Source organism: Streptopelia decaocto, assembly GCF_964273445.1.
Source record: "Streptopelia decaocto genome assembly, chromosome: 3".
NCBI lineage: Eukaryota > Metazoa > Chordata > Aves > Columbiformes > Columbidae > Streptopelia > Streptopelia decaocto.
The window spans coordinates 107,815,075-107,841,302 of NC_138656.1; the positions used below are offsets into that span (position 1 = coordinate 107,815,075).

Sequence of the window (26,228 nt, forward strand, 5' to 3'; positions counted from 1 at the left end):
CCCAGGCCCACCCTGCGCCGCAGCGACGACGGTGCCCGGCAGAGGCCAAACTAGCAACGCCCAGCGGCTTCGCGGAGCCGGTGCCTTTAACTCTTTCAGCGCTGCTGCCAGCTAAGTGCTGCGCTCCTGGGCTGGCCGCGGGGAGAGAGGCCGTAGTCTTCCCTGCCCGAGGGGCTTTGGAGCTCTGAAAGGGCATCTGCTCGGGGGGAGGCTCAAAGCTGAAGGCAAGGGAGCGAGGCTGAGGATCCCTCACCACCTCGGCGGCTCCTCTGCTGGGCTGCGGCTTCAGAAACCTCAGCCTTGCCGCTGGGCCACGAGGGGCGGGATGCACTTTTGGGACAAGAAACGAGGAGACAGCTACCGAATATAATATCTGATGTACACCTATAGAGAGCATGTATGAGAGCCTTTAGATCCACAGCTTGTCACTCCTTCTCAATAGGGCTGCTCAGGGGAAATTCCTGCAGCTGCAGCCTGGTGTTCACTGTCCAGAAAGCTGGTAGTGAGGAAATTTAGGGTAAGGAGCACCTGACGTAGTTAAGGCCTGAGCAAGTTTAAAAAACCCTCAGCAAAAGTGGGGGGGCGAGAAGGGTGGAAGAAGAAAAAAGAAAAAATCATGTATTTCTCACGAACTATTCCTTCAAGTTTAATGATAGACACAACTCTGCTATGTAGAACTTATAAATATTGCAGTCCTGCAGATGTTTGCACTCATAGAGTTCAGCTATCTCAAGCAGACAAAAATGAGCTATGTATAAATCATTATGGAAGAACTAAGGTTTTAGTCCCTATCCTATCATAGAACTGAAAGAAAATTACCTCGTACTCTGCCACTTCTGCTCTTGTACTCTAATTGTAGCTTCTGTTTAGTAGCCTCTTAGTCTTGCAAGCAACTGTGCAGCCTAGAATTAGATTAAACTAAAAATTAAATTCTGAAACTGGGGATTCAAGGCAATAGGAAAATGAGAAAAAAAATGCTTTCTGGCTTTCTCTGTACTTAATAACATTTATTTAGCTGTATAAGACAACACAGTTTGTAAAGCAATGTCAAATAGTATAACATCACATTCATGAGTTTTCAAGAATCACGAGAGTTTTATAGTAAATTACATTCTGGGTTCCATGCCAACAGGCAGCACTACGTGTTGATATCGAGATCTGCTTACAAATACAGTTTCTCAGAATAATGTTGACTCTGTAGATTATTCATATTTGTGCCTTTAAAAATTATTAGATTTGTCATTTATCCAAAAGCAAGCAAAATAATGATTGATGGATGTAGCAAGTAATAGTGAAAGAAAGGAAGCATATCAAATGAAGATACTCCCAAAGGAATTATAAATAGATGAGAAGCTGTCATGATGCAAACAGCCTGGTACTAAAGACACAAAATACGTGCTCAGTGAGTGTTATAAAAAAGGGCTTGAAATAAACCTCAGGACAAAACCAGTACTGAAACTGCAACACAGTAGTCAGAAGAGCTGTGTTGTCAGAGATGTGGTCATTTATTTGGCCTTTGAACAAGGTGTGTCTGTGCCTGAGGGCTGCCTCAGAAAAGCCATGTTTCATGGCAGAAAACAGTAGGTAATACTTTATGCTGTGTCTTCCACTTAGCAGACAAATGTACCATTGATTCTTGGTGTAACTGTAGAGGCTGCATTTTTTATTCGCAATCTAATTTTACTTTTACACCCCAGAGATTCTCACCTGCAACTTCACTAGAAGTTATCCTTAAAAAGAGATTGGGCAGAATTTGAGGAAACATCTGTAAAAAGTTGGGGAAGAATGTATCCTCATTAACATATGTACAAAAAAATAAATTGGTGTGTTACCTATGTGTGAAGGTACTTCTGCTCATGTAAAACCCAGAATATGTTCTGCCAAACATGCTTATTGTAGAAAGCTATGCAAATGTGAATTACACCGATGAAATGGAAATATGACAGTGCTCTACACAAATGTAAAGCATATGCTCATTGTAAAGACACGCTTTGTGTTTAAAATATAAACGCCCCCAGGTAACCTCCAGGTGTTAACTGGGATATATGTTCTCTTGACTTTGCTGTCCCTATGAACCTGCCACAACAGGGCCTGGCACCACATACTTCAGCTTTGATTTGCAGGGAAAAGAAAAAACCAACATGCTGGGCTTTCAGAAAAAAATTGTGAAATCGTGAGCAGGTGACCTGAGTGTCCTCTAAAAATGAGGAGAGACTGAGAGAGCTGGGTCTGTTCAGCCTGGAGAAGAGAAGGCTGAGAGGATCTTATCAATGTTCATAGATATCTCAAGGGTGAGTGTCAAGAGGATGGACCAGACTCCTTTCAGTGGTGCCCAATGATAGGATGAGGGGCAACGGGCACAGACTGAAGCACAGGACGTTCCATCTGAATATTCTAAGGGTGCCAGAGTACTGGAACAGGCTGCCCAGAGAGGTTGTAGAGACAAAAATAAAAAAGCACTGTTTCTGGCAACAGCACGTACAGCTTTATAGAAGTCAAGTTTTCAATTGACATTAAAAAAAACCCTGTATCATATAACGATCTGAATTTGAGAAAGGCTTCTCTGGAGACATTCATAACCCACTTGGACACATTCCTGTATGATCTGCTTTGGTGAACCTGCTTTAACAGGTGGGTTGGACTAGATCACAGAATCACAGAATGTTAGGGATTGGAAGGGACCTTGAAAGATCATGTAGTTCAATCCCCCCGCTGGAGCAGGAACACCTAGATGAGGTTACACAGGAATGTGTCCAGGCGGATTTCTAATGTCTCCCAAGAGGAAGACTTCACAACCTTCCTGGGCAGCCTGTTCCAGGCTCTGTCACCCTCACTGTGAAGAAGTTTCCTCTCAAATTTAAGTGGAACCTCCTGTGTTCCAGTTTGTGCCCATTGCCCCTTGTCCTATCATTGGTTGTCACTGAGAAGAGCCTGGCTCCATCCTCGTGACACTCACCCTTTATGTATTTATAAACATTATGAGGTCGTCTTTCAGTCTCCTCCAAGCTAAAGAGACACAGCTCCCTCAGCCTTTCCTCATAAGGAAGATGTTCCGTTCCCTTAACCATCTTCATTGCCCTGCGCTGGACTCTCTCCAGCGGTTCTCTGTCCTTCTTGAACTGAGGGGCCCAGAACTGGACATAATATTCCAGATCCGCAACCAGAACAAATATAATTCCTCCTTCGATATTGGCCCTGGTGTATTAGCCGCGGGACCACGCCGGAGCCCGCGTCCGCGTCCCCGTGCCCGTAGGCTGCGCACCCCGGCCGGCCCCGGAACGCTCGGCGCGGCGCCTCCTGCCTCCCACCCGACGCCATTAAACCGCGGACGGGCTCGGCGCTTGCGCCCTGCGGGTGGTGGGTGGTGGCGTTCGTGGTGCGAAGATGGCGGCGTTTTCGGGTACGTGGTGCTGGGGCAGCTGGGGGGTGTCGACTGTGCCGCCGGTAGCAAAGCACCGGCATCTCTTCCTGCCTCTAGGCCTGGCGATGCCTTGTGGGGGTGGCAGTTCCCGGTGTCCCCGCCGCGGACGGGCCCAGATTCTGAGATTTACCGCGTAGCAGGATTACGGTCGAGAGGCCTGTGGGGCTGTCATTGCTCTTGCCGGCCCCTAGGGCTTTCGGAGGCCTTCGGCAGTGGTTATCGAAATGGATTTGCAGGTTTTAGCGCATATGTGGTGTGTGAGCATCCGGCAAACGGAGCTGCATGAAAGTCGTAATGGTTCCTTAGGCCAGCTGCTTTCTGATTGTGCTGTGTATTGCAGTGGGTAGCAAATGGATTTTATAGGAGCAGCTCTGGTCTGTGATGTGGCTTGAAATGCAAGTCTTAACTGTAATCTGAAAGTTCACTGCTGAAGCATTCTAAGGAGAAAGCATCACTGTTTAACCACCCCCCATGCACCTATGTGCACACATAGCCGATCAGTCAACATTCGGGTAAAATTTTAATGCATATGAGGTTTATGATTTGCTTATTGTAACTGATTTTTTTAAACGTCTAATCATGAGGGAAAATGCTGAAGCTTCTTCCATTGAGCTACAGTTTAGATGCTGGACAGCGGGATTAATTTGGTTAGAGTTGAGGAAAATGTCATAGTGTCATTGTTGGATTAAAATCTTGTACTTTATATTGAATTAAACTATGTGAAATTGAAGTGTATTAAAAAAGGAAAAAGTGTGGGGATTTATGTATAATTTGGAATCAATAGGTACTTTTCATGCTATGGAGAAAAGTTTTTTTGCTTATGTAGATTGTCTGATTTTCTAGGAGTACAGGCTAAAGCCTGAAAATATTAAACCTTTCTGCAGTCATGTTAGAAATAAACATGTTTCTTTTAGCATTTGTGTTATAGCAAATGGAAGAATATTTTTTGGCTGCATAAATCAATAATGTCAGCCTAGCTCTCTGTCTGTACGTGTGTATGGGATGTGTCAAACCCAGCATGTGACAGTGTAAAGGCTAGCACGTAAAAGTTCTATTTAGGAAGGTGTATATTCATATCTAAAGAAATGGATTTATTAGAGTAACCCTATGCACCTGAAAAATACAAACAGCAGCTAAATTGTTCTTTTGATGGTATAATGCTGTTGTTTGAGTTGGTTAACACTTGCTTTCCTCTTACCACGTTGAATAGCTGCAGGTTTCTCATTATTTTTTATTTAAGTAGAATTTGTTTATTAATGTACAAACATTATTATGTGGCTTCATATTTAACTTGTATCTGCAGTACAACTATCAGACCTTGGCGTGTGTTTACCAGAAGGGCCTCTAAGGAAAAAAACCTTTCAGAGATGGATGTGATTAGTCACTGTATGAAAATCAAAGCATTGTCTAGTTAATGTATCTGCTGTGAGTGTGTAAGGCATGATTGGGTGAAAAGAAACTTCGCTTTCTCAAATTTGAATCCTTATATGAGGCAGGTTTTATTCTGTTATTTGAAAACTCTCAGCTGTAGAGAGAGTCAGGATATTTATGATTAACAAAGTCTTCCCTGTTGTTTGTGTAGGCATTGTCCTTCAATGTGCAAAGATAAGTGCCTTGCCCTTGAAATGGCACTCAGTTCCCAGTGTGTTTGATTTGCTGCTGTATCAGCACCTGCTCCTGTGCCTAGTATATGCCTGACTTACTCCAGTATAAGTGGGGACAGCTGTCAAAGCTCTGTGTGGGAGAGGGAGAATGTTTCTTATTTATCATTTGAGTTCTGTTGAGAAGGCTGCATGTGCTGTTGCCAAAACCAGTGCTTTTTTATTCTTGTCTGTAGTTAGAAGTGTTGATGCTTGAAAATCTTTTGGGCTGTATTGAGGTAAATAACACTGCTTGTTCCTTTTTTCTTGTGTTGCAGAAATGGGTGTTATGCCTGAGATAGCTCAAGCAGTGGAGGAGATGGACTGGCTGTAAGTAGGAATGCATTTGGGCCCGGCAAAAACTAGTTTGCCTTTCAGTGATATATGACATGCTTCTTAAAATACCTCTGCTGTCACATTAAAACAAAGTAGATCTGTGTTTTCCTTTGACTGTCATTGCATCTCATGCACTTCTTTTTAGTGTGAATGACCAAAGCACGCAAACTGTGACTGCAATGGTAAACTTGGGCGAGCAAAGCATGACCGCTTATACTCCAGTGTCATTTGTTTCATAAAAGCCTCTGTGCTTCTGGGTTTTTTTGGTGTTGTGTTTTGGTTTTGGTTTTTGTTGTTGTTGTTTTGGTTTGTGTGGTGTTTTTTGTTTTTGTTGGGTTTTTGTGTGTGTGTGTGTGTGTTGTGGGATTATTGGATGAAATATTGTCACATGATTGATGCTAGTTTAGTAAATGTTTTGCAGAGTGTGGTCTGAATTTGTGTTCTTCAAAGTTGATGCTTGTGTGTCAATCTTCTACAAAAGTTATTCTTCCTGGTTTTAGTTACTTGTTTGGCTAAAATATTTGACTTCAGAGCTTGTTTTGAATTGTCATTCAGAATGTTGTCAGTATGGACAATCTTAGTGTATGTATTTCTTTTCTCATATGCATGGTATTATTTGGCTGCGGCTGTCTGAAAATGCTGGTTACATTTAGCTATCTTTACTTTCTTTTCCAGTTTTAAATAGCCACTGTGCAAGTGGCTTTAGAAACGAAACTCATTTGAAGAAAGTAAAACAGGAAATAGATGATTGATCTGTTTCTTTTATAGTTTAGCATAGCAATGTGAGATGTAGCCCTGTTGTCAGAGTGCAGCTGAATCCACTAGTCACTTCCTGTCAAGGTACAGTTCTTGGTCCACATTCTCCTTGCAAATGGAATCCTTTTCACTTCCTTAGCTGCAAATCAGGAAGAATAACATTTACCTGCTATTTCCCATCTTGCAGATGACCGTGGTTTTTGTGGGTTCCTATATAAACAAAAATCGTTTCTTTTACTGGTATCATCAATTTGTGTTAACGTGTTCTTTCCTGTAGTCTGCCTACGGATATCCAAGCAGAATCCATCCCACTGATCCTGGGAGGTGGCGATGTACTTATGGTATGTGTGCGGGATAGCCCTAATCCTAGAAAGCTTGTGTCTTAATTCTTGTTTGTGTGTCAGTTCCCTTCTTTCCAGAAGGACCCATAGTTAGACTAGGTCTCTTGTCTTTTTTCAATAGGAAAGTATATTTTTCAGCTAAAAACCTCTTTGACTTTCTGGTGTGCTTCCAGCTGTTGTTGCAGATGGGGTTCATTCTTTCTAGGCTACTCTCCTTTTTGTCATAAACACCTGACATGGAACATGACTGATACTGCCTAAACAAATGCTTCAATATCAATATCCTTGAAGATACCAGATTAGCATGCCTGTTCATCACATCTTTTGTAGATGTCAGTGTTTTTGATTCTGTAACCAAAGTAATGCTTCCTGTAATCTTCTTTATCACCTCCAGAAATACAGATAGTTTTTCTGAGGGTTGTTGTTTTTTGTTTTTGGTTTTTTTTTAGGTACTGTCAAAGTTTTCTGTGTTTGTATTTGCATCTAATTTGTGTGAAGCAATGGCATTATTCTCTAAGATTTTCTGTATTATGCAGAAGTAAAAGTAAACTTAGTTTATAGTTATTTAATAAGAACTGTAGAACAGGCCTTACAGTGTAAGTTGCAACCCTGATTAAACTCTTAAATTTTTCTTCCTACAGGCTGCTGAAACAGGGAGTGGAAAAACTGGTGTAAGTAATCCAACTTATATTAGCAGAAAGTAAAAGTTTTTAAGTGGTGAGAGGAGGTGTGTGTGCTTGTGTGTACACGTATATACAGAGAGAACATGTGTGTGTTGTGTATATATTTAAGCAGTACTATTAATAGTCTTTATAAACGCGCACAGTCACGTTTTAAAGTGTCTCTGATGCTGAGTATTGCAACTGAAAACTAGGCTGACCTTGTATCTGGAAATATCCGTATAAATTGTGGAATGAAAATAACTTTGCATTTTAGGCTTTTAGCATTCCAGTTATCCAGATTGTCTATGAAACGCTGAAGGACCAGATGGAAGGCAAGAAAGGGAAAGCAACTATTAAAACCGGTGGGGCAGGTAAGTTTTTTGTATGTCACACTTCTCAAGCTTGGAACACTGTTAATTAATGTCAATTCCATCACCTCCCAAAGTAAACTTAACTTAACTTGCCATTAGATAAGTATTTTTTCCTTATTTTGGGATAGTGTAAATGAAATATCATCACCCCGGATTTTATAAAACACTGTATATAAATTTAGTAGTGTAGTCATGGAAAGAACTGGGGTGCATTTGAACTCGGTCTCTTTGTAATGATCAAGGCTGGCTGATCCACACCATGCTCTTCAGTGTTCTTCTGAAAGCCATACTGGTTTAGTGCATTGCAAGATGTGGAGAGGTAGTAGCGTCCATCTTAAAAAAAAGTTTAAGAAAGTCTTTCAGTTGCAGGGATAGATGAGACATCAGCGGTGACTCCACACAGTTGGTTTGGGCCTCTTGGAGGAGCTTGAGCAGAAAGCTCTTCTAGGGTCAAACTTATTTTTGTGTGGCTGGGGTAGCACTGGAGTGTGTCTTTCAATCCTGCTGTGCTGAATAAAGCTGTTGCATTCCTTTTGGCACCTAGGTAGGTTTGGAAGCTGAATAACAACATCTTGAGTTGCTGCAGATTTGAGCTAGTAAACATTAAACTGAGCAAGAAACGCACAGGGCCAGAATCCACTGAAATAAAATGGATTGTAACCTTGATAATGTCATCACAGTGTTTGAGGGCCTATTATACATCCATTTGAATAAGTTTACAACTTGAAAGCTGGTAACCAGGCCCAGTCTGTGATATTTATAGATTGAGGTTTAGGTAAGTGACTGTAGCTGCACAAACACCACTTTGAAGATGTTACAGAAGTTCTTATCTTTTAGGTTCGTTATAACTACCAATAAAGTGGTGACATTACAGCCAACTTAAAAAAAAAACCTCCTTGAAATAATGTTGTGTAAATACAGTCAGTAATCCTAACTGAAATGGCATCTAATTGTATAAAAAAATCCATATGTCGTGGAACTTCTGGATTTTACTGCAACATGTTATTTGGCATATGAAAAATTAAGTCAAATTTTACATGCTATATGTGCATGTATGTTACCTCTTCAGTAATGACATTTTAACTGATACCCTGAAAAATTCTTTAATGTAAACTTGGAACACAAATAGGAAATACATTTCAAATTTATTGCTCTTATTGTAGCTTTGGATATTTTCTAGCTGTATTTGATTTTGATTATGTGGAACTTTGGCTTATTTTAAAAATGTCTTCATTGTTTTCAGTTGTATTTTTAAGTAACTTAATCTGTGCTCTCCTTAATGGAATAATCCAAAATTTCATAGAATACCTTTGCTAATGTATCTGTGCCCCTCCTTCAAGTTGCAGGCCTTCGTTTTGACCATGTATGAATTGCATTGGAACAAAGCTGGTTCCCCAGAAAATTAAGCCAAACACTATAGAGCAAATATGAATTTCTGATTTGAGTTTTCCAGGCTTATCACGTTGGTTTAATGCTTTTTCTGTTGCTGTCTTCCAAACCTAGTTCTCAATAAATGGCAAATGAACCCGTATGATAGAGGATCGGCTTTTGGTGAGTAGTCCTAATGCTACCTAAAATGTTTGCTTGATGAAAAAAATAATTAACTAGAAGAAAGTATGCATGAAAATTTCTTTTAAAAGCAGTTAGAGAGGGGCTTTCTTTAACTAAAGTTGTCTTGTAATTTTCAGCAATTGGATCGGATGGTTTGTGTTGTCAAAGCAGAGAGGTAAAAGAATGGCATGGATGCAGAGCAACTAGAGGCGTGACTAAAGGTAAATATAAAATTATGCATTTTAGAGACTTCTAGAAGTTTCAAGTGAAATGCCTGCTTCTCACCCATTGTTAATATAGATGGTTGCATTTAAAGCTTATTAAACATCTGGGCAAGTGTGCCATTACTCAATTTATTGCTAGCTGAAAACTTTGGAATGACAAATACCTTTGTTTTACTCTCCTTGTGTTGTAAATTACTTTTTCCTTTATAGGTGATTGAGTCAGAGCAGACAGAATCGTAGCTAGTATTAATTAGAACACATTTTATTAAGGTGTTATTAATAGGAAATAGCTACTCACACAGTATTTCCAGTTGTTTCCTTGCACACCTCACACAGATACATGCACAATTTTCATGGTTACATGGTAAAAGCAAGAATTGAGAGGCCAATCACAGCTCCTTACTCGAAAGCAGAGTCACACTGATACCCCAGTGGTTCTAGATGGGTGTTCAGAAAGACCCTCAAATGGTCTCATTTCATCAGGTGTGCAGATAATCCTGTAATCTGTCTGTACATAGCAGCCAGTTGGATGTGGTTCAAGTTACACAACCATTTGTTGGCACTAGTGCATGCTGGTGGTCGTGTACTGATTCAGCAGAGCTTAGCAGTTCTTGTGGATTCAATAGAAGCACTGATCTCTCTAGCTTATCACTCACTTGGAGCCTTTCACACACGATCTCTCAGCATGTACTTTTTCTCTCTTTTGCCTGCTGTTCTCTGATAATTTGTTTCTTCCGTACATATATAGGTACCCACACAACCTTTTCACACTAACGCAAGACGGGATTTTGTTACACTCTTCAGTTGGGGTGGAAATTAGATTTGCATGGTCGTGGAAGTAAACAAACTGAATCACCTTGGTGAAACTGAAATTTAGGTGTCATTTTGGATCCTTTCTTTGTCTTTTAAAGGGAAATACTACTATGAAGTTTCCTGTCATGACCAAGGCTTGTGCAGAGTTGGTTGGTCGACTATGCAGGCTTCACTGGATTTGGGTGAGTTTCCTTCAAAAGAAGAATTCCATAGCCAGTTTTGTATTTGCATGGAATGGCTGGAATACTGTTGTAGTCTTGCAGAGAATGGGCCCCTTGGGAAGGATAGCAATATCAGGGAATTTAAAAGTTGTTTTACAAGTGTTGCTTTTCTTCTAAGAGGAAATCTGCTTAGGTGATGGCAAAGATTCTTGTCTCTTGGGACTTTATCCCTTTTATTTTGAATTTTTAATGAAGATGACTGGACACGAGTAAAAGCAATAAATGTACTGGTACAAAATTACTAATTTAGGGTATATCAAAGCTAGAATTCTTTAGTTAGCACTGTGTATTATTTTTTTACATGGTACTGTTAGAGGTTTCAGTTGCTGATACAATGAGGAAGAAATGTAACTTGTCATCCAAAAGACAAAAAGCTGTGTTTTGTCTTGTCTTCAGGTACTGATAAGTTTGGCTTTGGCTTTGGTGGCACTGGTAAGAAATCTCACAACAAGCAATTTGACAGCTATGGTGAGGTAAGCTTGAATTGATTATTGGTGGAAATGTTATGAAAGGTTTTTGCATGTTGGTTCTGTGCTGTAACAATCAACTGTCTTGTAATAGTGCTAACTTTTAAGGGTAGATCACTGAACAAAATTACTATGAGATATTGAAGGATTTTTGGATTTTAGAGCACGTTAACAGGCTTAACAAAAGCAGTCGTCAGCTTGAGGCATGTGATTGTGGCTAGACCGCAAATATATTGACTCTTGTTTAGAAGATAAACCTTTTCTGTGTGTTACAGATTAGAGGTGAACTCATCTCTCAGATTTATTTCTTGACTTAGTTTCCGCGTTAGCTCAAACAATGCCAGGCAGCCTGTATACCTTGGTGATTGTCTAAGCAAGGGCATCGTATCCTGTTTACTGATAATTAAAGTAGAAGTAATCACACAACTCTCCAGTACATCAAAACACATACTTAAATGTTAATAAGATGTAATTAGTAATGCTTTATTTCATTGAATCACAGAATGCTAGGTATTGGAAGGCACCTTGAAAGGTCATCTAGTCCAATCCCCCTGCCAGAGCAGGAGCACCTAGACAAGGTTGCACAGGAAGGTGTTTTGAGTGTCTGCAGAGAAGGAGACTCCACAGCCTCCCTGGGCAGCCTGTTCCAGTGTTCTGGCCAGCCACGCGAGGTGGTGGAGTTGTTCTTTACGTGAGAGAGCAACTACAATGTATTGAGTGCTGTCCGAGGTGGATGAGGAGAGAGAGTTGAGAGTCTGTGGGTGAGAATTAAGGGGCAGGCTGACAGGGGTGATACTGTTGTGGGTGTCTATTACAGGCCACTAGATCAGGGTGAGGAATTTGATGAGGCCTTCTGCAGACAGCTGAGAGAAGCCTCACAATCACAGGCCCTGGTTGTAGTGGGGGATTTTAACTTCCCTGATGTTTGCTGGAAGGACTACTCAGCTAGCCAGCCATAGTCCAGGAGGTTCCTCCAGTGTATTGATGATAACTTCCTGATGCAAATGGTGGAGAAGCCAACTAGGAGAGATGCACTGCTGGATCTCATCCTCACTAGCAGGGAGGGTCTGGTTGAAGCAGTAAAGGTTGAGGGCTGCCTTGGCTGCAGTGACCATGAGATGGTGGAGTTCAGGATCTTGTGTGGCAGGAACAGAATAGCAAGCAGAATTGCAACCCTGGACTTCAGTGGGGCCAACTCTGGCCTTTTCAAGCAATTGCTAGGGGAAATCCCATGGGCAAGGCTGCTTGAAGGTAAAGGGGCCCAAGATAGTTGGTTAGTGTTCAGGGACTGCTTCTACCAGGCTCACGTAGGAAGTCAAGGAAGGGAGCCAGGAGACCTGCGTGGTTAAACAGGAAACTGCTGGGTAAGCTCAAATGGAAGAGGAGAGTTTATAGATCATGGGAGGAGGCTGTCCTGAGGAGCCCCGTACCTCTGAGGCCCCAGAGGAAGTCAGGACAACGGAGGAGGTTGCCTTGGTTGATGAGGGCTGGGTTAGGCAGCAACTAAGCAGTCTGGACATCCATAAATCCATGGGTCTGGATGGAATGCACCCGTGGGTGCTGAGGGAGCTGGCTGAGGTCATTGCTGGACCACTCTCCATCATCTTTGCTAAGTTGTGGGAAACGGGAGAGGTGCGTGAGGACTGCAGGAAAATAAATGTCACTTCAGTCTTCAAAAAGGGACAAGAAGGAGGACTCAGGTAATTATAGACCGGTCAGCCTCACCTCCATCCCTGGGAAACTGATGGAACAACTTATCCTTGGTGCCATCTCAAGGCATATCAAAGGTAAGACAGTCATTAGCGGCAGTCAGCATGGCTTCACCAAGGAGAAGTTGTGCTTGACCAACCTCATAGCCTTTTATGAGGACATAACGAGGTGGAGAGATGACAGCAAAGCAGTGGATGTGGTCTGTCTTGATTTCGATAAAGCATTTGACACAGTCTCCCACAGCATCCTCACTGCTAAACTGAGGAAGTGTGGACTGGGTGATCGGGTAGTGAGCTGGACTGTGAACTGGCTGAAGGAAAGAAGCCAGAGAGTCATGGTCAATGGAGCAGAGTCAAGTTGGAAGCCTGTATCTAGTGGAGTGCCTCAGGAATCAGTACTGGGGCCTGTATTATTCAGTATATTCATCAACGATTTGGACGAGGGAATAGAGTGCACTGTCAGCAAGTTTACTGATGACACCAAACTGGGAGGAGTGGCTGACATGCCAGAAGGCTGTGCTGCCATCCAGCAAGACCTGGACAGGCTGGAGAGTTGGACAGGGAAAAATTTAATGAAATATAACAAGGGAAAGTGTAGAGTGTTGCATCTGGGCAGGAACAACCCCAGGTTCCAGTATAAGTTGGAGAATGACCTGTTGGAGAGCAGTGTAGGGGAAAGGGACCTGGGAGTCCTGATGGACAGCAGGATGACCATGAGCCAGCACTGTGCCCTTGTGGCCAAGGAGGCCAATGGCATCCTGGGGTGTATTAGAAGGGGGTTTGTTAGTAGGTTGAGAGAGATTCTCCTCCCCCTCTACTCTGCCCTGGTGAGACTGCATCTGGAATATTGTGTCCAGTTCTGGGCCCCTCAGTTCAAGAAGGACAGGGAACTGCTGGAGAGAGTCCAGCGCAGAGCCACAAAGATGATGAAGGGAGTGGAGCATCTCGTTTATGAGGAAAGGCTGAGGGAGCTGGGTCTCTTTAGCTTGGAGGAGACTGAGGGGTGACTTCATTCATGTTTACAAATACGTAAAGGGTGAGTGTCAGGAGGATGGAGCCAGGCTCTTCTCAGTGACAACCAATGATAGGACAAGGAGCAATGGGTACAAACTGGAACACAGGAGTTTCCACTTAAATATGAGAAGAAACAACTTCTGGCTGTTGAGTTGGGTTTACCATTGAAACTGTTACTTTAACGTACACTTCTGAAAGTGTCTACTAGGAATACCTCTGGTGGTTTTTGTGCAGTATGCCGGTCAAGAGTTCAGATGTTTAAGCATAATTTATATAAATATGGATAATACAGCAGAAACTCAAATGTGTTTGTGATATTAATGAACACTCAGTGCCACATAACTCGCAACTTTTATCACTGTTGTAAATTTTTTTTCTTATAGTAGTGAGTTCTGAGCTGTTGAATTAGATGCACTTTATAATATACAGATTTTATTGAATACCTTTACAATCAACCGATTTCAGCATATTCGAATGAAGTACTGAAGTACGCATAATATGCATATAGTACCTCCTGCAAAAGTTAGTCTTTTGGTATAGTCTAAATGTAGTTTTCTGTTACCATCTTTGGTGCCCTAAGCTTAGATTACATTGGCTAATAAATACATGATTAATGCACTTTTCTGTAATGCAGAGTACTTCCAGGTAAATGACTTAAATTTATCATTGTCCAAGTGTTTGACTTTAAAGTAAATTTAAAGCAGCAATAAATGCTTAAATATCAAAGATAAATTGGGCAGTTCACTGAAGATTTCCAATCAGATTAAAATATGCATGATATTTACAGCAGTATTATTGGAATAAATTGAACTTGTTTCTCTCAAAAAAACAGCATTTAGTAGGGAGAAGTGGTAAAATTGTAAAAGTTGACAGAACGTTACTTTTTTCAGTTCACTGAACACTTAAATCTCTCAGCTTCATGAATTTCTATTTGTTACAGGAATTCACTATGCATGATACAATTGGGTGTTATCTAGACATAGATAAAGGACAAATAAAATTTTCCAAAAATGGTAAGTTTTACTCACTTTCTTTTTTGGAATTTTATTGGGATGTTTGTATTGGGGGAGGGGCAGGGAGAAGGATGCGCACACATGCCAAGTCTCACTGAACTAATGCTGCTTTCAGGGAAGGACCTTGGCCTTGCATTTGAAATCCCACCACACATAAGGAACCAGGCGCTTTTTGCAGCTTGTGTACTGAAGGTAACTTGGGAGTATCACAGATGTGTAAAATCATGAAAATTGTTCTAGCTTTGGTAACTAATACTTACATATAAAGCTTGCACAGTGACCCACAATTACTTTGGTTGTGCTTGTACACTCTCTGTTTCCTTTGATCTCCCAATATTTCACTATTAGAGTGGTCACCACAGTCTGTTAGCTTTGACTAGTACTGTTCAAGTTAAATATTGAATATTTAAGTTCAAATTTATATACTTAAACTTGAATATAAGGGTAGAATAGCATGGATAAGTAATTCCTAGTACCAGTGCTGTCTTGCTTGTCTTGAACTTAGATACACTATGATTCAAGGGATATAAGCAAATAACTTGAAAGTGCCAAAATTCCGTCTTTGTTTATTCTCAGTGTTACAGTAGTGTAGTAGTTCGTGTCTTTCTGGAGTTAGTCTCTCTGGGAAGATCTCTTACTGAGTGAAGGTTTTAGCAAAACATTTTGGTGGTCAGAGAAATGTACAAGTCCAAAGAGTTCCCATGTATCTGTAAATGTGGGAATGTTTTGATGTAGAAGAAGAGTTTTAAGAGCTGGAATCATGCACAAAGTGTCGGGCAGGTTTTAAATTACTTGGGGAAGAGAAGCGTGTAAGGTGGGAGAAAACAGCACCTTCTCCTTGTCTAGCTGTCTTCTCATAGGGAAATAAATTATGGAATTGTTTCTCATTTTACGTGGTCTCTTAAATCTGTCTCTATGATGCAACTTTGTTGAAATCTAGAATGCTGAATTGAAATTTAATTTTGGTGAAGAAGATTTCAAGTTTCCACCAAAAGATGGCTATATTGGTCTTTGCAAGGCTCCTGATGGTAACGTTGTGAAATCACAACACTCAGGTAGGTTAGATTTTTAAACTTCTCTCAGTTCTATATTCAGATTGTGTTATAGAGCATTTTTGATAACTTTAACTGCTTAATTCCTGCTGTACTCGAGGTCATACAATTATTTTACTGGTAGCAACATTAGTGCTTTTTTAAAGTATTCCAAATATTCTTAATCTTAAACTGGAAATAGTCTAATATTTTGAAATTAGAATTGCATTAGATGAGAAGCTCAGCTAAGTTACTCAACAATATAATCTTAAAGGTAAGTGTGTGTGTGAGTTTAAGGTCTGCACAGAAATTAATTATACTGCATGGCCAATATACCAAGATTCACTTGTAATCTCTGAATATTAAGATGGAAGTATTCATAGTTGAATGAGTGATAATATTGCCCTTTAATGGAGCATTTAGAATCATGAGGTTTTAGATTATTAGTAAACAGTCCAAGTTTGTTTCTAGTAAAAAATTTCAGGATAGGAATGTAGCTTGTCTTAATGGAACTAATTTTTTTTTTCCAATTTAGGAAATGCCCAAGTGGTTCAAACACAGAACCTTCCAAATGCTCCAAAAGCATTGATTGTAGAACCATCAAGAGAGCTGGCAGAACAAACTTTGAACAATGTGAAGCAGTTCAAAAAATATGTCGATAATCCCAAATTAAGGTAGCAGTGCATCTGTTATAAGTGTATTTGTGGTATTGTCTGTGGACATAACTTTGCAAGGGATGAGCGGTGTTCCACTTCATAGCTAAGTGGACCTTAACCTGCAGTGCTGCTGAGAATAGCCTCAGTAATATCTGCTACCAACCAACCTTCTGACTTTTCAGCTATAGTCAGACCAGTTAGGGTTTTTTTGATGTGTTTTATTTATGGACTGCATCTCTCTGTTATGACAAATCTATTTTTTTTTTTCCTGGAGATTGTCTAAGGTGTATGATACTTAATGTTTTTAATCAAGAAAAGCACGTCTTCTGCTTACTGCCTTACTTTTCTGACCATCTTTTTGTCCCACCTCCTCCCCCTACCCTAGTTTTGTTTGTTTTTCATCTCCAACAAATAGTTATGTACGAGGTCTGCTCTGTTTACATTAGTGTGCTCACAGGACAGATGTTACGGTGATTAGCATGGAGATGCAATTCTGAAAAGTGAATTGTCTACAAACTGCTTTGCTGTAAAGATTTTTTTCTTTTGACTGTGCTTACGAATCTTAAATGTCTCCATATTCTAAACTGCAATCAATTTACGAGAGTGCTTTTACTGGAATTGCAGGGGAGTAGCAGTGGGGAGAGGCAAGCTATGATGTAAGATTCTCCTAGTTTACTGTTATTTGCATTTTTGGCTTTCAAGAACACAGGTTGATTAACTTATGTTTGAGATTTTTTTTTAGGGAACAGATTCTTTTTTAGATTAAATTGGTTAAGGTGTTAATGTGTTTAGTACAATTTTGATAAAGTAATCAAATTCAAATACAATTTGGTAACAAAACTTTCACTTGAATAATACATGGTACACTACATATGAAGGGATTAATTTTGAAATATTTTTTTTTCCTATTCTTTTATTCTTAAAGTTACTGTTCAGAGCTGTTAATCATCAACTACTAATAAAACAGTCTTCAGTCAGATGTTCAATGTATCTTCTGAATATAATAAACTAGCAAAAGTTAAAATATGTTGATGTAATTTTAGGGAACTGCTGATTATTGGTGGGGTTGCTGCAAGAGATCAGCTCTCTATACTGGAACAAGGAGTAAGTTATATTTTTGTTCATATGATTTGAGTTCTGAATAACATGCTGTGGCTAGAGGTGCTAACAGTGCTTCTCGTAACACCTGTAAGCTTGATAAAAAGAAATTATGCAGTTGATGGCAAGCTCATCTTACCCTGGTCTAGCATTTGTTGCTTTACATCCATGACAACTGTCAATTGACTAAGCTTATAGTGCTTAGTCAAATTCTGTTAGCCCATTTTATCCCCATTTGAAAATGAATCTGTTTGGCTTCAGATAACAAAGTTTCACAGACTGGAAGGCAGGGGCGGGGAGAAGGGAACAGCGTCACAACACTTCCCAAAATAAGGGAAGACTTCCTACCTAAAGCAGATTCTGCTGATAAAATGGTCATAGAACTGAAATGCAGGTTGCCCAGGGAGGTTGTGGGATCTCTCTCTTTGAAGATACTGAAAATTTTCTCGGGCAGCTGCCTAAAGCAACTTGGAAATTGTCCTTGATTTGCATATAATGGTGGGAGTGGAGACCAGATGACCTCAGAAGAACCCTCTAATGCAAATTACTGGAAGTTTCTATGAAGTTATAATTAATAGGAAATAGGGCATCATACTGATAATTGTCTCAGTCTTAAATTCATATAAAGATGGTAATGCCTCTAGTTAGTTATGGGACCAGTTCATACCCTTATGTATTTCATAGGTGGATATCGTCGTTGGAACTCCTGGAAGACTGGACGACCTGGTCTCAACGGGAAAGCTTAATTTATCTCAAGTTAGATTCCTGGTTCTGGATGAAGCTGTATGTAGAGAATTAAGTGATACTTAAGTTCTGTTCTTAAACACAATATGACATTTCCTAAAAGAGTCAGTGAAACATCGTTGTTCTATAGCATTTGGTACTTCAGTGGAACAATTAGCTACCTATCGGCTATCCCAGATTAATTTTCTTTTTGTTTGTAGCTATAGTAACCTGTGGGTTTTTTTTCCCTCTTAGCTGTTCTGGTAAAGCTGTTTGAATTTTTTCTGATAGAGAAATCAGGCCGTATTCACAAGGTAGTGAAGTCTCTCCCTGTCGCTGTACAGGGAGCCTGAAAAAACAAAGGCAAGAGAAACATTTTTGATTTCTCAGCAGGTCTTGAAGCTAATGAATGTTGTAGTCAATATGCTGTGAAATGAGTGCCCATCTATCTGATCTGTTATACTACAACTGAATATTCACGAAGATGAAATGCCTTGGGGTATTATTTAGGAGAAGGTGCTGAGACAGATGTTCAATTTCTTGTGAAGCACAGCAGCTGTACTTGTAAATACTCCAAGTTTTTACTTTTTCTTTTAACTCCTTAGTAATAATATCCCAGTCAGGCATTGATCTGTCCAGCTAATTAAAAAAGAGAATTTCTGAGATTACAAGTGTATTGCTTATTTAACTCGTGTGTGTTTAGACTGAGAAATGAGAAATAAGAATTGCAGCTTTATTTCTTTTATTCCCATGTAGGATGGCCTTCTCCTCCAAGGTTATTCAGATTTCATAAACAGGATCCACAGTCAAATTCCTCAGATAACTTCAGATGGAAAGAGACTTCAGGTATAAAATTTGTTTGTGGTTTTGGGTTTGAGGTTTCTGTGTGTGGTGTGCACTGCTTTCAGTTGTTGACTATTACACGGTGTAGAGCTTATTTGAAGTACAGTTTGTTATACCTCTTGTCCAAAACTAATACTTTCATTGCATTCGGTGATTGCCTGTGCATATGTATTTTATAGGATCCTATATCCTGAAGCCCAGTATTCGGCAGTATTTGAGTTATTTAGATACAAACATATCTGAAAAATAAGTGACTACATATGTTATAATTTCTCATGCTCTAATACTCTTGATTCATCAGCTCTCAATAATGCTGCTTTCTTTCTCTTAAATGTTCTTTTTTTTATTTTTTGTGAGAGAATAGTTATTTATTTTGTATTTTGACTCTTGTCATCTGGGTGATTCCTGTGATGAGGAAAGCTAGTCAGGGTGTCCTTCTGTTGTGCTACATGATGCTGTTAAACTACATAACATTGTTCTAGTTCTGTGCCGACAGTTTTTGGTGGGAGAATCTGATCTTCAATGGTATCTATATGGCTTTTTTCTTTTCAGGTGATTGTGTGTTCTGCAACACTACATTCCTTTGATGTGAAAAAACTGTCTGAAAAGATCATGCATTTTCCCACCTGGGTTGATTTGAAAGGAGAAGATTCTGTCCCTGAAACTGTACACCATGTAGTTGTGCCTGTAAATCCAAAAACTGACAAACTCTGGGAAAGACTTGGCAAGAATCATATCAGCGTAAGTGGTCTGCAGGAGAAAATTCAGATTATTTGTCCACTTTTATTTCTTTAACCTTCAGAATTGGGGTTTAATGTTGTAGGCTCTTTGCCAACTATTGAAACAGCTTAGTGTATGTGAATTTTTTTTTTTTTTTTCCCCATGGTAGTTAGCATCGTGATATTGGTGATGTCGTAACACCACTTCTGAACGGCTCAGTCTTACAAACATGATTGAGGAAGATCTTGACCAGAGCAACATTCTGATTTGTAGTAGAGAACAGTGGCACTGTGCTGCTTTTTCACAGCTAATGGTCTGTGGCCTAACTGTAGTTAGTACGTGTCTTTTCTGATTGTTTGGGAAGAAGTAAACTTTCCAACATAGATCATTCTCTGAAGTAGTTTTGTCTCTAACCTGTGTGAGATGAGCAATTAAAACTTCAATTACATTTGAGACCCAAGTTTAAATTCTACATTAACCTGACACCTATTCATGTGAGATGGTGGTGGTGGTTGTTGAAGTTGTTAATTTTCAAGTTCTGAATTAACTGGGACTGTAACTAATTCGCAGCACCTCTTACACAGTTGCAATCAATATTTTTTTTTTTTTAACCCCTCTTTATTTCTGGAGCATCCTTGTGTTTGGTCTGTTGAAGCCTCTTCATTAAACCTTAGCATTAATTTAGTTCTCTTGGGTTTTAGGTTTATATCTGATTCAGCCTAGCATAGGGAAAATAATAAGAAACAACTGTTGTATGATTTAGCTGTGTTTATAGTACATTGTTTTCAGTTTAGTGTTTGTTTGGTGTTTTTTGGTTGGTTGGCTTTTTTATTCATCACTTTGTTTACAGTTGATTTCTATCCAGTGTCTACATAAATTATTTTATTGTCTTTTATTATGAACAAGTTTTGTGCTTATAATCAAGACATTAGCTAAAGGTAGATTAGCTAGTTTGATGGGAGAACAGAATGCTAAGATTACTTTTAAACTTTCAGTTTCTTGCTAGTTTTAATTTAATAGAGTGAAATATTTCCTTTGTGAATTATGGACTAATAATGACTTGGAGAATTTATTTGTTTGTTTGTTTTTTCTAGACTGATGAAGTACATGCAAAAGACAATACACGACCTGGTGCTAACACTCCAGGTAATTGGCAACACTAGTTAAGTAATAGCATGTGAAATAATCCTGTAAATGTTATGAAGTAAAGCTAAATTATAGTAGATATCAGCCTTGAGTCATGTTCCTCCAAAATTTTCTTAGTTGTGAAGAGAAATGTGTTTCTGTAATTATGGGAGAGAGAAAAAAACTTAAATATGTATTTTGTAGGTATATAAACAATGTGTTTGGTGTGTATGAGTAACCTTAAACTCTTGAGTAGTTTTGTTCTTTCTGTATTATATTACCTTGGAGCAGGGGTGCATGGTGAGGAAAAAGCTGAAGGTGTAACTCACTTGCTCTGCAAATGAAAGTCTAACTGTCTTCTAAAAGGCTAGAGGAAAACTTGAAATGTATGCTGTTCAAAGTCTCTTCATATTGTTAAACAATTTGAGTGAAATAATGTCTTTACTTTTACTTAGAAATGTGGTCTGAAGCTATTAAAATTCTAAAAGGAGAGTACACTGTTCGGGCAATCAAAGAACATAAGATGGACCAAGCCATTATTTTCTGCAGGACTAAAATAGATTGCGATAATATGGAGCAGTACTTCATCCAACAGGGCGGAGGTAATATTTTTCTGAAAGACCATATTCTGCTCGCTTTTCTGTTTATTTCAAAGCCAAAATTGTATGACAGAGGTCACTGATGTTTGGACACCACACAAATAAAATTGTGCTTAAGTTTTTTGACACACTGACTAGGCATAAAAGTCAGGGTTATGGTAGGAAGGAGTTGCAGGGGTGCCCTTTGTGGGAGGGGGTAATGAAATGCCCTGTACCTGTTCCAGACAGCACTGAAATGGCTGGAAATAACCCATTGTGCACCAAAACTTAAACCAATGAGAGGAGCCTGTGGTGTCTCTGCTGAAATGTGTATAAGAAAAAGCGATAGTTGCTGGGGACAGGAAACAAAGGAGGAAATGTGTACGAATGTGCACACATGAGGAGACATGGAAGGAGAAATGTGAGAGAGAACACAGGAGGACACTGAAAGGGGACGTGTGAGGAGAAAGGTGAAGACACACATGTAGAAAAAACAGAGATGTTTAGGAAGGAGTGAGGAGATGTGCCTGCACACAGCTCTGGGGAGGAGGAAGGAAAGGTGTTTGTTTAATTTTGTCGTTTTCCCCAGTACCTCTATCACTAGCAAGTTTATGTTGTTAATAAATTAAGTGACATTCCCCTGAGATTACTTTTGCCCATAAAATGTACTTTTTTTCTGGTTCTTTATGGTGTTGTGTCATAAATTATATATGATGTTATTAATGCATAGCAACTCTTTCAGGCCCTGACAGGAAGGGACATCAGTTCTCATGTGTCTGTCTGCATGGTGACAGAAAACCTCAAGAAAGAAAGCAAAACCTGGAAAGATTTAAGGTGATGCAGCACATTCTTGACGGCTTTTCCCTTACTTCCTGATATCTGAAATCATGTTAATTTGTGTTGCTAGTTCTTCGTTTAAATTAAACTGTGTTTGAATGCTCTATGACTCACTTCCTAAAATTCTGTGAGGCACGATTTCTGTGGGTGGAAATCTATACTGTCAATATGACCTTTGAGTTTTCATTGACAGGATAGGTGGACTTATAAATTAAACCTAAATTTAAGCTCAGTGACAGATTACATTGTATTTTAAAAGTCTTTGGTTTCTGAACATTAAAAAAAAGCAAAGTTATTTAAATATTACACAGTTTGCTTTTGATTAAGCCATTCATCAGTTTATATTTGCTTTATGCTGTTGAGGAAGGAAATAGGGATATAAATTGACCAATGAGTTCATGCTCAAAAAGCACCATTCCACTGTGGAAAGGCTTTATTTGAAGTGTTGCTAAATGTACAGAGGTGCTTCCAGGTGAGGTAAATGCAAAAGACTACTGTCTCATTGCCTGGGATTTTGTTTGGTTTGTTTAGCACAACACTTGTTTACAACTTTGTTTTTGTAGAGAGGCGATGTCCGTTTCTTGATCTGCACAGATGTTGCTGCTAGAGGAATTGATATTCATGGTGTTCCATATGGTAAGACTTAATTTTTAAACTAAGCTATTGAATTACATACAGTTTCACTGTATCTACAGTCCTGTCAACTATTTAAAACAGGTATATGACTTACAGCTTCATTTTAAAAAGTCATAGATGTTAAAGGCTTGAACTGCAACTTTGATTGTTCACCATACCTTCTGAAATACATCATGATATTTTACATTGCTGGGGATTCTTCATTTGTTTTTCCGCTTTTGTCAAAATGTAATCATGGAGGAAGCAGTTTTATAGTGGAAGCCTTAAGTGTAGGTATTGTGGCTAATAATACCTGTTACTGCTGTAGTAGAACATAAAGTGTGTATATGGGCCAAGGAGAAGGATTGCAGCAATCAAAATCATATTTATTTTAGGAGTCTGGTCTGTGACCTTAGCTCATATATTTCAAAAAAAAAATCTTGTATTCTCTATGGATTGTATCTTATACAGTTATCAATGTCACACTCCCTGATGAAAAACAGAACTACGTTCATCGAATTGGGAGAGTCGGCAGAGCTGAGAGGTATGTGCATACTCAGAGTAGTCACCATGTTTTCTTGATATTTTGTTGTTGTTTCATAAGTTGGCAACAGTTATTAAGTACATTTTTCTCTCTCCCTTCTCCCCTAATTTTTCAGGATGGGTTTGGCAATCTCTCTTGTGGCAAAAGAGAAGGAAAAGGTAATTAGACTCCAAAGCAAAATTGAACAGACGTTATTTACTGAGGTTCTGTCTGCAGCTGATGTCTGACTTTAATATCCTGCATTGGAAAACTGCTTGTTCGTTCTTGCTTAATTGAAAAGGAATTTAAATAAATATCTGAATTCTTTTTCATGCTATAGTTAATCAAAATGAAGGTACTAAACCATCTCACAAAGTTTAGAAGTTGTTTTCCTTTATTTCTAGGTTTGGTATCATGTATGCAGTAGTCGTGGAAAAGGGTGTTATAATACTAGACTGAAAGAAGAAGGAGGTTGTACCATATGGTACAATGAGATGCAGGTAAATGTTTTGCTTAACCAGAATGTTCTAATTTCCTAAAGGACTGTGGGATATAGTTCATGTTCTAGCTGTGTTGCTGAAGTACAAAGCTAATTTTGGTGTCTTTATAATGTTTTCTCATTTCTTCTTCAAATGGAATCAGACTTTGCAAGTTATGGAAAAAATAAGTTATTTCTTTAATTATAAAAGCTTATTTTAATATTCTTAGCCAATTCTATTGGAGTCTTACTTTCAGCTTCTTGAAAGTCATCCTGATGAAATGCTGTTAAGAGTTACAAATTGTTAGTTTATGCATTTTTGTTTAAATGGTTTCTTAAAAACTCATAAGTAACTTAAAATGGTTATTCCTCTAACTTGGAAATAGTGTGTTGCTTAAGTGCCAACTATGAGTACTTGTTAAATTCACAGTGCTTCACTGCTTTCTACATTAAAGAAGGGTAAATGAAATATCTGTGGTAAAATAAGCGTGGACTGTGAGCTCTTCATTATAAAATACACTCACATAATCAGGGTAGTATGTTAAATGTTTCTAGGTAATGTAAAAACTTGTGTAGTCCATTTGAGCAAAAAATGTTTTAGTCTTTGGTGTCTGTGACGAAGTTGTTTTCAGCGTATAGTTCCTGTTGAAACTACTTGAATGTGATTGTTCGGAAGTCTTAGGTTCTAAGAGTACCTCAAGGCTTTTTTTTTTTTTTAGTTGCTGGGGGAGATTGAAGAACACTTAAACTGCACTATTGCCCAAGTTGAACCAGATATAAAAGTACCAGTGGATGATTTTGATGGTAAAGTTACATATGGGCAGAAAAGAGCTCTGGGTGGTAAGTAACGCACTACTCTTGAATTACCTTCCCGTGCAATGCTCAGTTTCCTGGTTGCCTGCTGCGTAACTACAGAATGATAGATCAAAAAAACCCTGCTAGTTCTTTGCTGTCTTCTGCATTTGTTACATGCAGCCTATGGGTTGCAAGTGGCCAAAGTGTATGTATGCCTGTGTTTCTGTTTTGTTCTTTTTTTTTTTTTTTTTTTTTAACAAGTTAACAAAGTTCCTTTAACTTTCTGAATGACTGTCACTGAAAAATGGCCTTGAACACATCATTTAGATTGGGTCTGTTTTGGCAGGTGGACTGTATAAAGGCCATGTGGATATTCTGGCACCTACAGTACAAGAGTTGGCTGCCCTTGAAAAGGAGGCTCAGACGTCTTTCTTACATCTTGGCTATCTTCCTAACCAGCTGTTCAGAACATTCTGATTGTGCCACACTTGAGACAAGCTTGAGTTAATAAATGCTCTGCCCTGCAAATACAAAAATCCCATACCATCTCTGAGTAGCAGTAGTTAGAAAAGAATTAAGATTAAATATACTTCTTGCATGATGAACAGTGTGTTCAGCATTGTTAACTCTGTGTTAGCTGTTGTCTTAATAAATAAAAAGGTCAAAAGATGAAATGGTTGAGCTTTTTTTTTTTCTCTTATTTTGCCTTGCCTTGAGGATTAATTTGCAGGATGACTTTTTGCATTGTTGAAAATACAAGTATAGTTAAACAAATCTGGAAGAAGGAGAGTTTAATTTTATGCAGAATACATGTAAAATTTACTTAACTAGCTGTGTACTGTAATTTTTCATACTGGGCATTTTAAAGATGCATCCATATTTGCCCAGCTGTTTATATTTAAGATACTGAAGAAAAAAAAAAAACACTTCCTGAAGTATGTATTTGAAGCTATTGGTTACCGTAAAACCTTCAATCTAGGCTGATAGCTGCATTTTGGCTCTATACTACTTGGCTTCTCAAAGTTCATGTGTCTTAAATTTCTAGAATAATTCTACAATACTCCAAGTTCAGAGGGAATTAACACACTTGTGTTGAAGCTTTTTCATGCAGCAGTGTTAAGTTGAAGTACTTAATGCCTTTTGTGCTGTTTTCAGGCAGGTTGAATTTGTTCAGATGAAGTTACTGTGGTCTGATTCGGTTTGGGTTTTTAGCTTCCTTTTCTCTCTACTGACTCCTCTAATGATATTTAAAAACTTCAGTGACTTTTCCCGCAAATTGTCATCTAACTATCAAAGGTCATTGGAAATGCCTGACAATGCAAAATGAAAATAACTTTTTGCCTTCCTCATGAAAACTTCTAGTCACAAAACAGTCGGATTTAGTCCCCTTTGTAGTAAGCCATGAAAATTAGATCAAATTCAGGTTGTGCTGCTTTTTTTGTGTGTGTGCCTGGAGGGGGCAGAGAGAGTCCTAGCTATTATAATAAAATATATAGATTTCTCATCAAATTAAACAAATGTAAGTATTAAATTTACTATGACTATGGTGTTATCGTCAACTAGTCACCGGAATAGTTTCTTTAATACCTTTTATATACTTTGAGAGGGGAAGGGAAAGGCACACAGTGCTTGTCATTAGAACTTGGTAAGAGAAGGTTCTGCCATTT

General features: G+C 39.0%; 1 protein-coding gene across 1 annotated transcript; it reads left to right on the top strand.

Moving 5' to 3' along the window:
• The first annotated feature begins 3,197 nt into the window (after positions 1-3,197).
• Positions 3,198-25,246, top strand: DDX1 (DEAD-box helicase 1). The gene is made up of 26 exons (XM_082049648.1): positions 3,198-3,400; positions 5,340-5,391; positions 6,431-6,494; positions 7,136-7,165; positions 7,431-7,527; positions 9,031-9,078; positions 9,216-9,299; positions 10,214-10,297; positions 10,733-10,809; positions 14,467-14,539; positions 14,655-14,731; positions 15,480-15,594; positions 16,106-16,244; positions 17,270-17,330; positions 18,009-18,107; positions 18,804-18,893; positions 19,443-19,631; positions 20,705-20,756; positions 21,191-21,337; positions 22,056-22,147; positions 22,714-22,786; positions 23,237-23,309; positions 23,425-23,467; positions 23,693-23,788; positions 24,486-24,606; positions 24,908-25,246. Exons 1-26 carry the CDS (start codon positions 3,385-3,387, stop codon positions 25,036-25,038), a joined length of 2,223 nt encoding a protein of 740 aa, XP_081905774.1. The 5' UTR covers positions 3,198-3,384; the 3' UTR covers positions 25,039-25,246.
• The last annotated feature ends 982 nt before the right edge of the window (positions 25,247-26,228 follow it).

Bases quoted from the DNA above. Each gene is read 5' to 3' on its own strand.
- DDX1 (XM_082049648.1), top strand. The intron at 18,108-18,803 runs GTATGTAGAGAA...ATTCCCATGTAG, and splicing joins TCCTGGTTCTGGATGAAGCT to GATGGCCTTCTCCTCCAAGG. The intron at 23,789-24,485 runs GTAAATGTTTTG...TTTTTTTTTTAG, and splicing joins TATGGTACAATGAGATGCAG to TTGCTGGGGGAGATTGAAGA.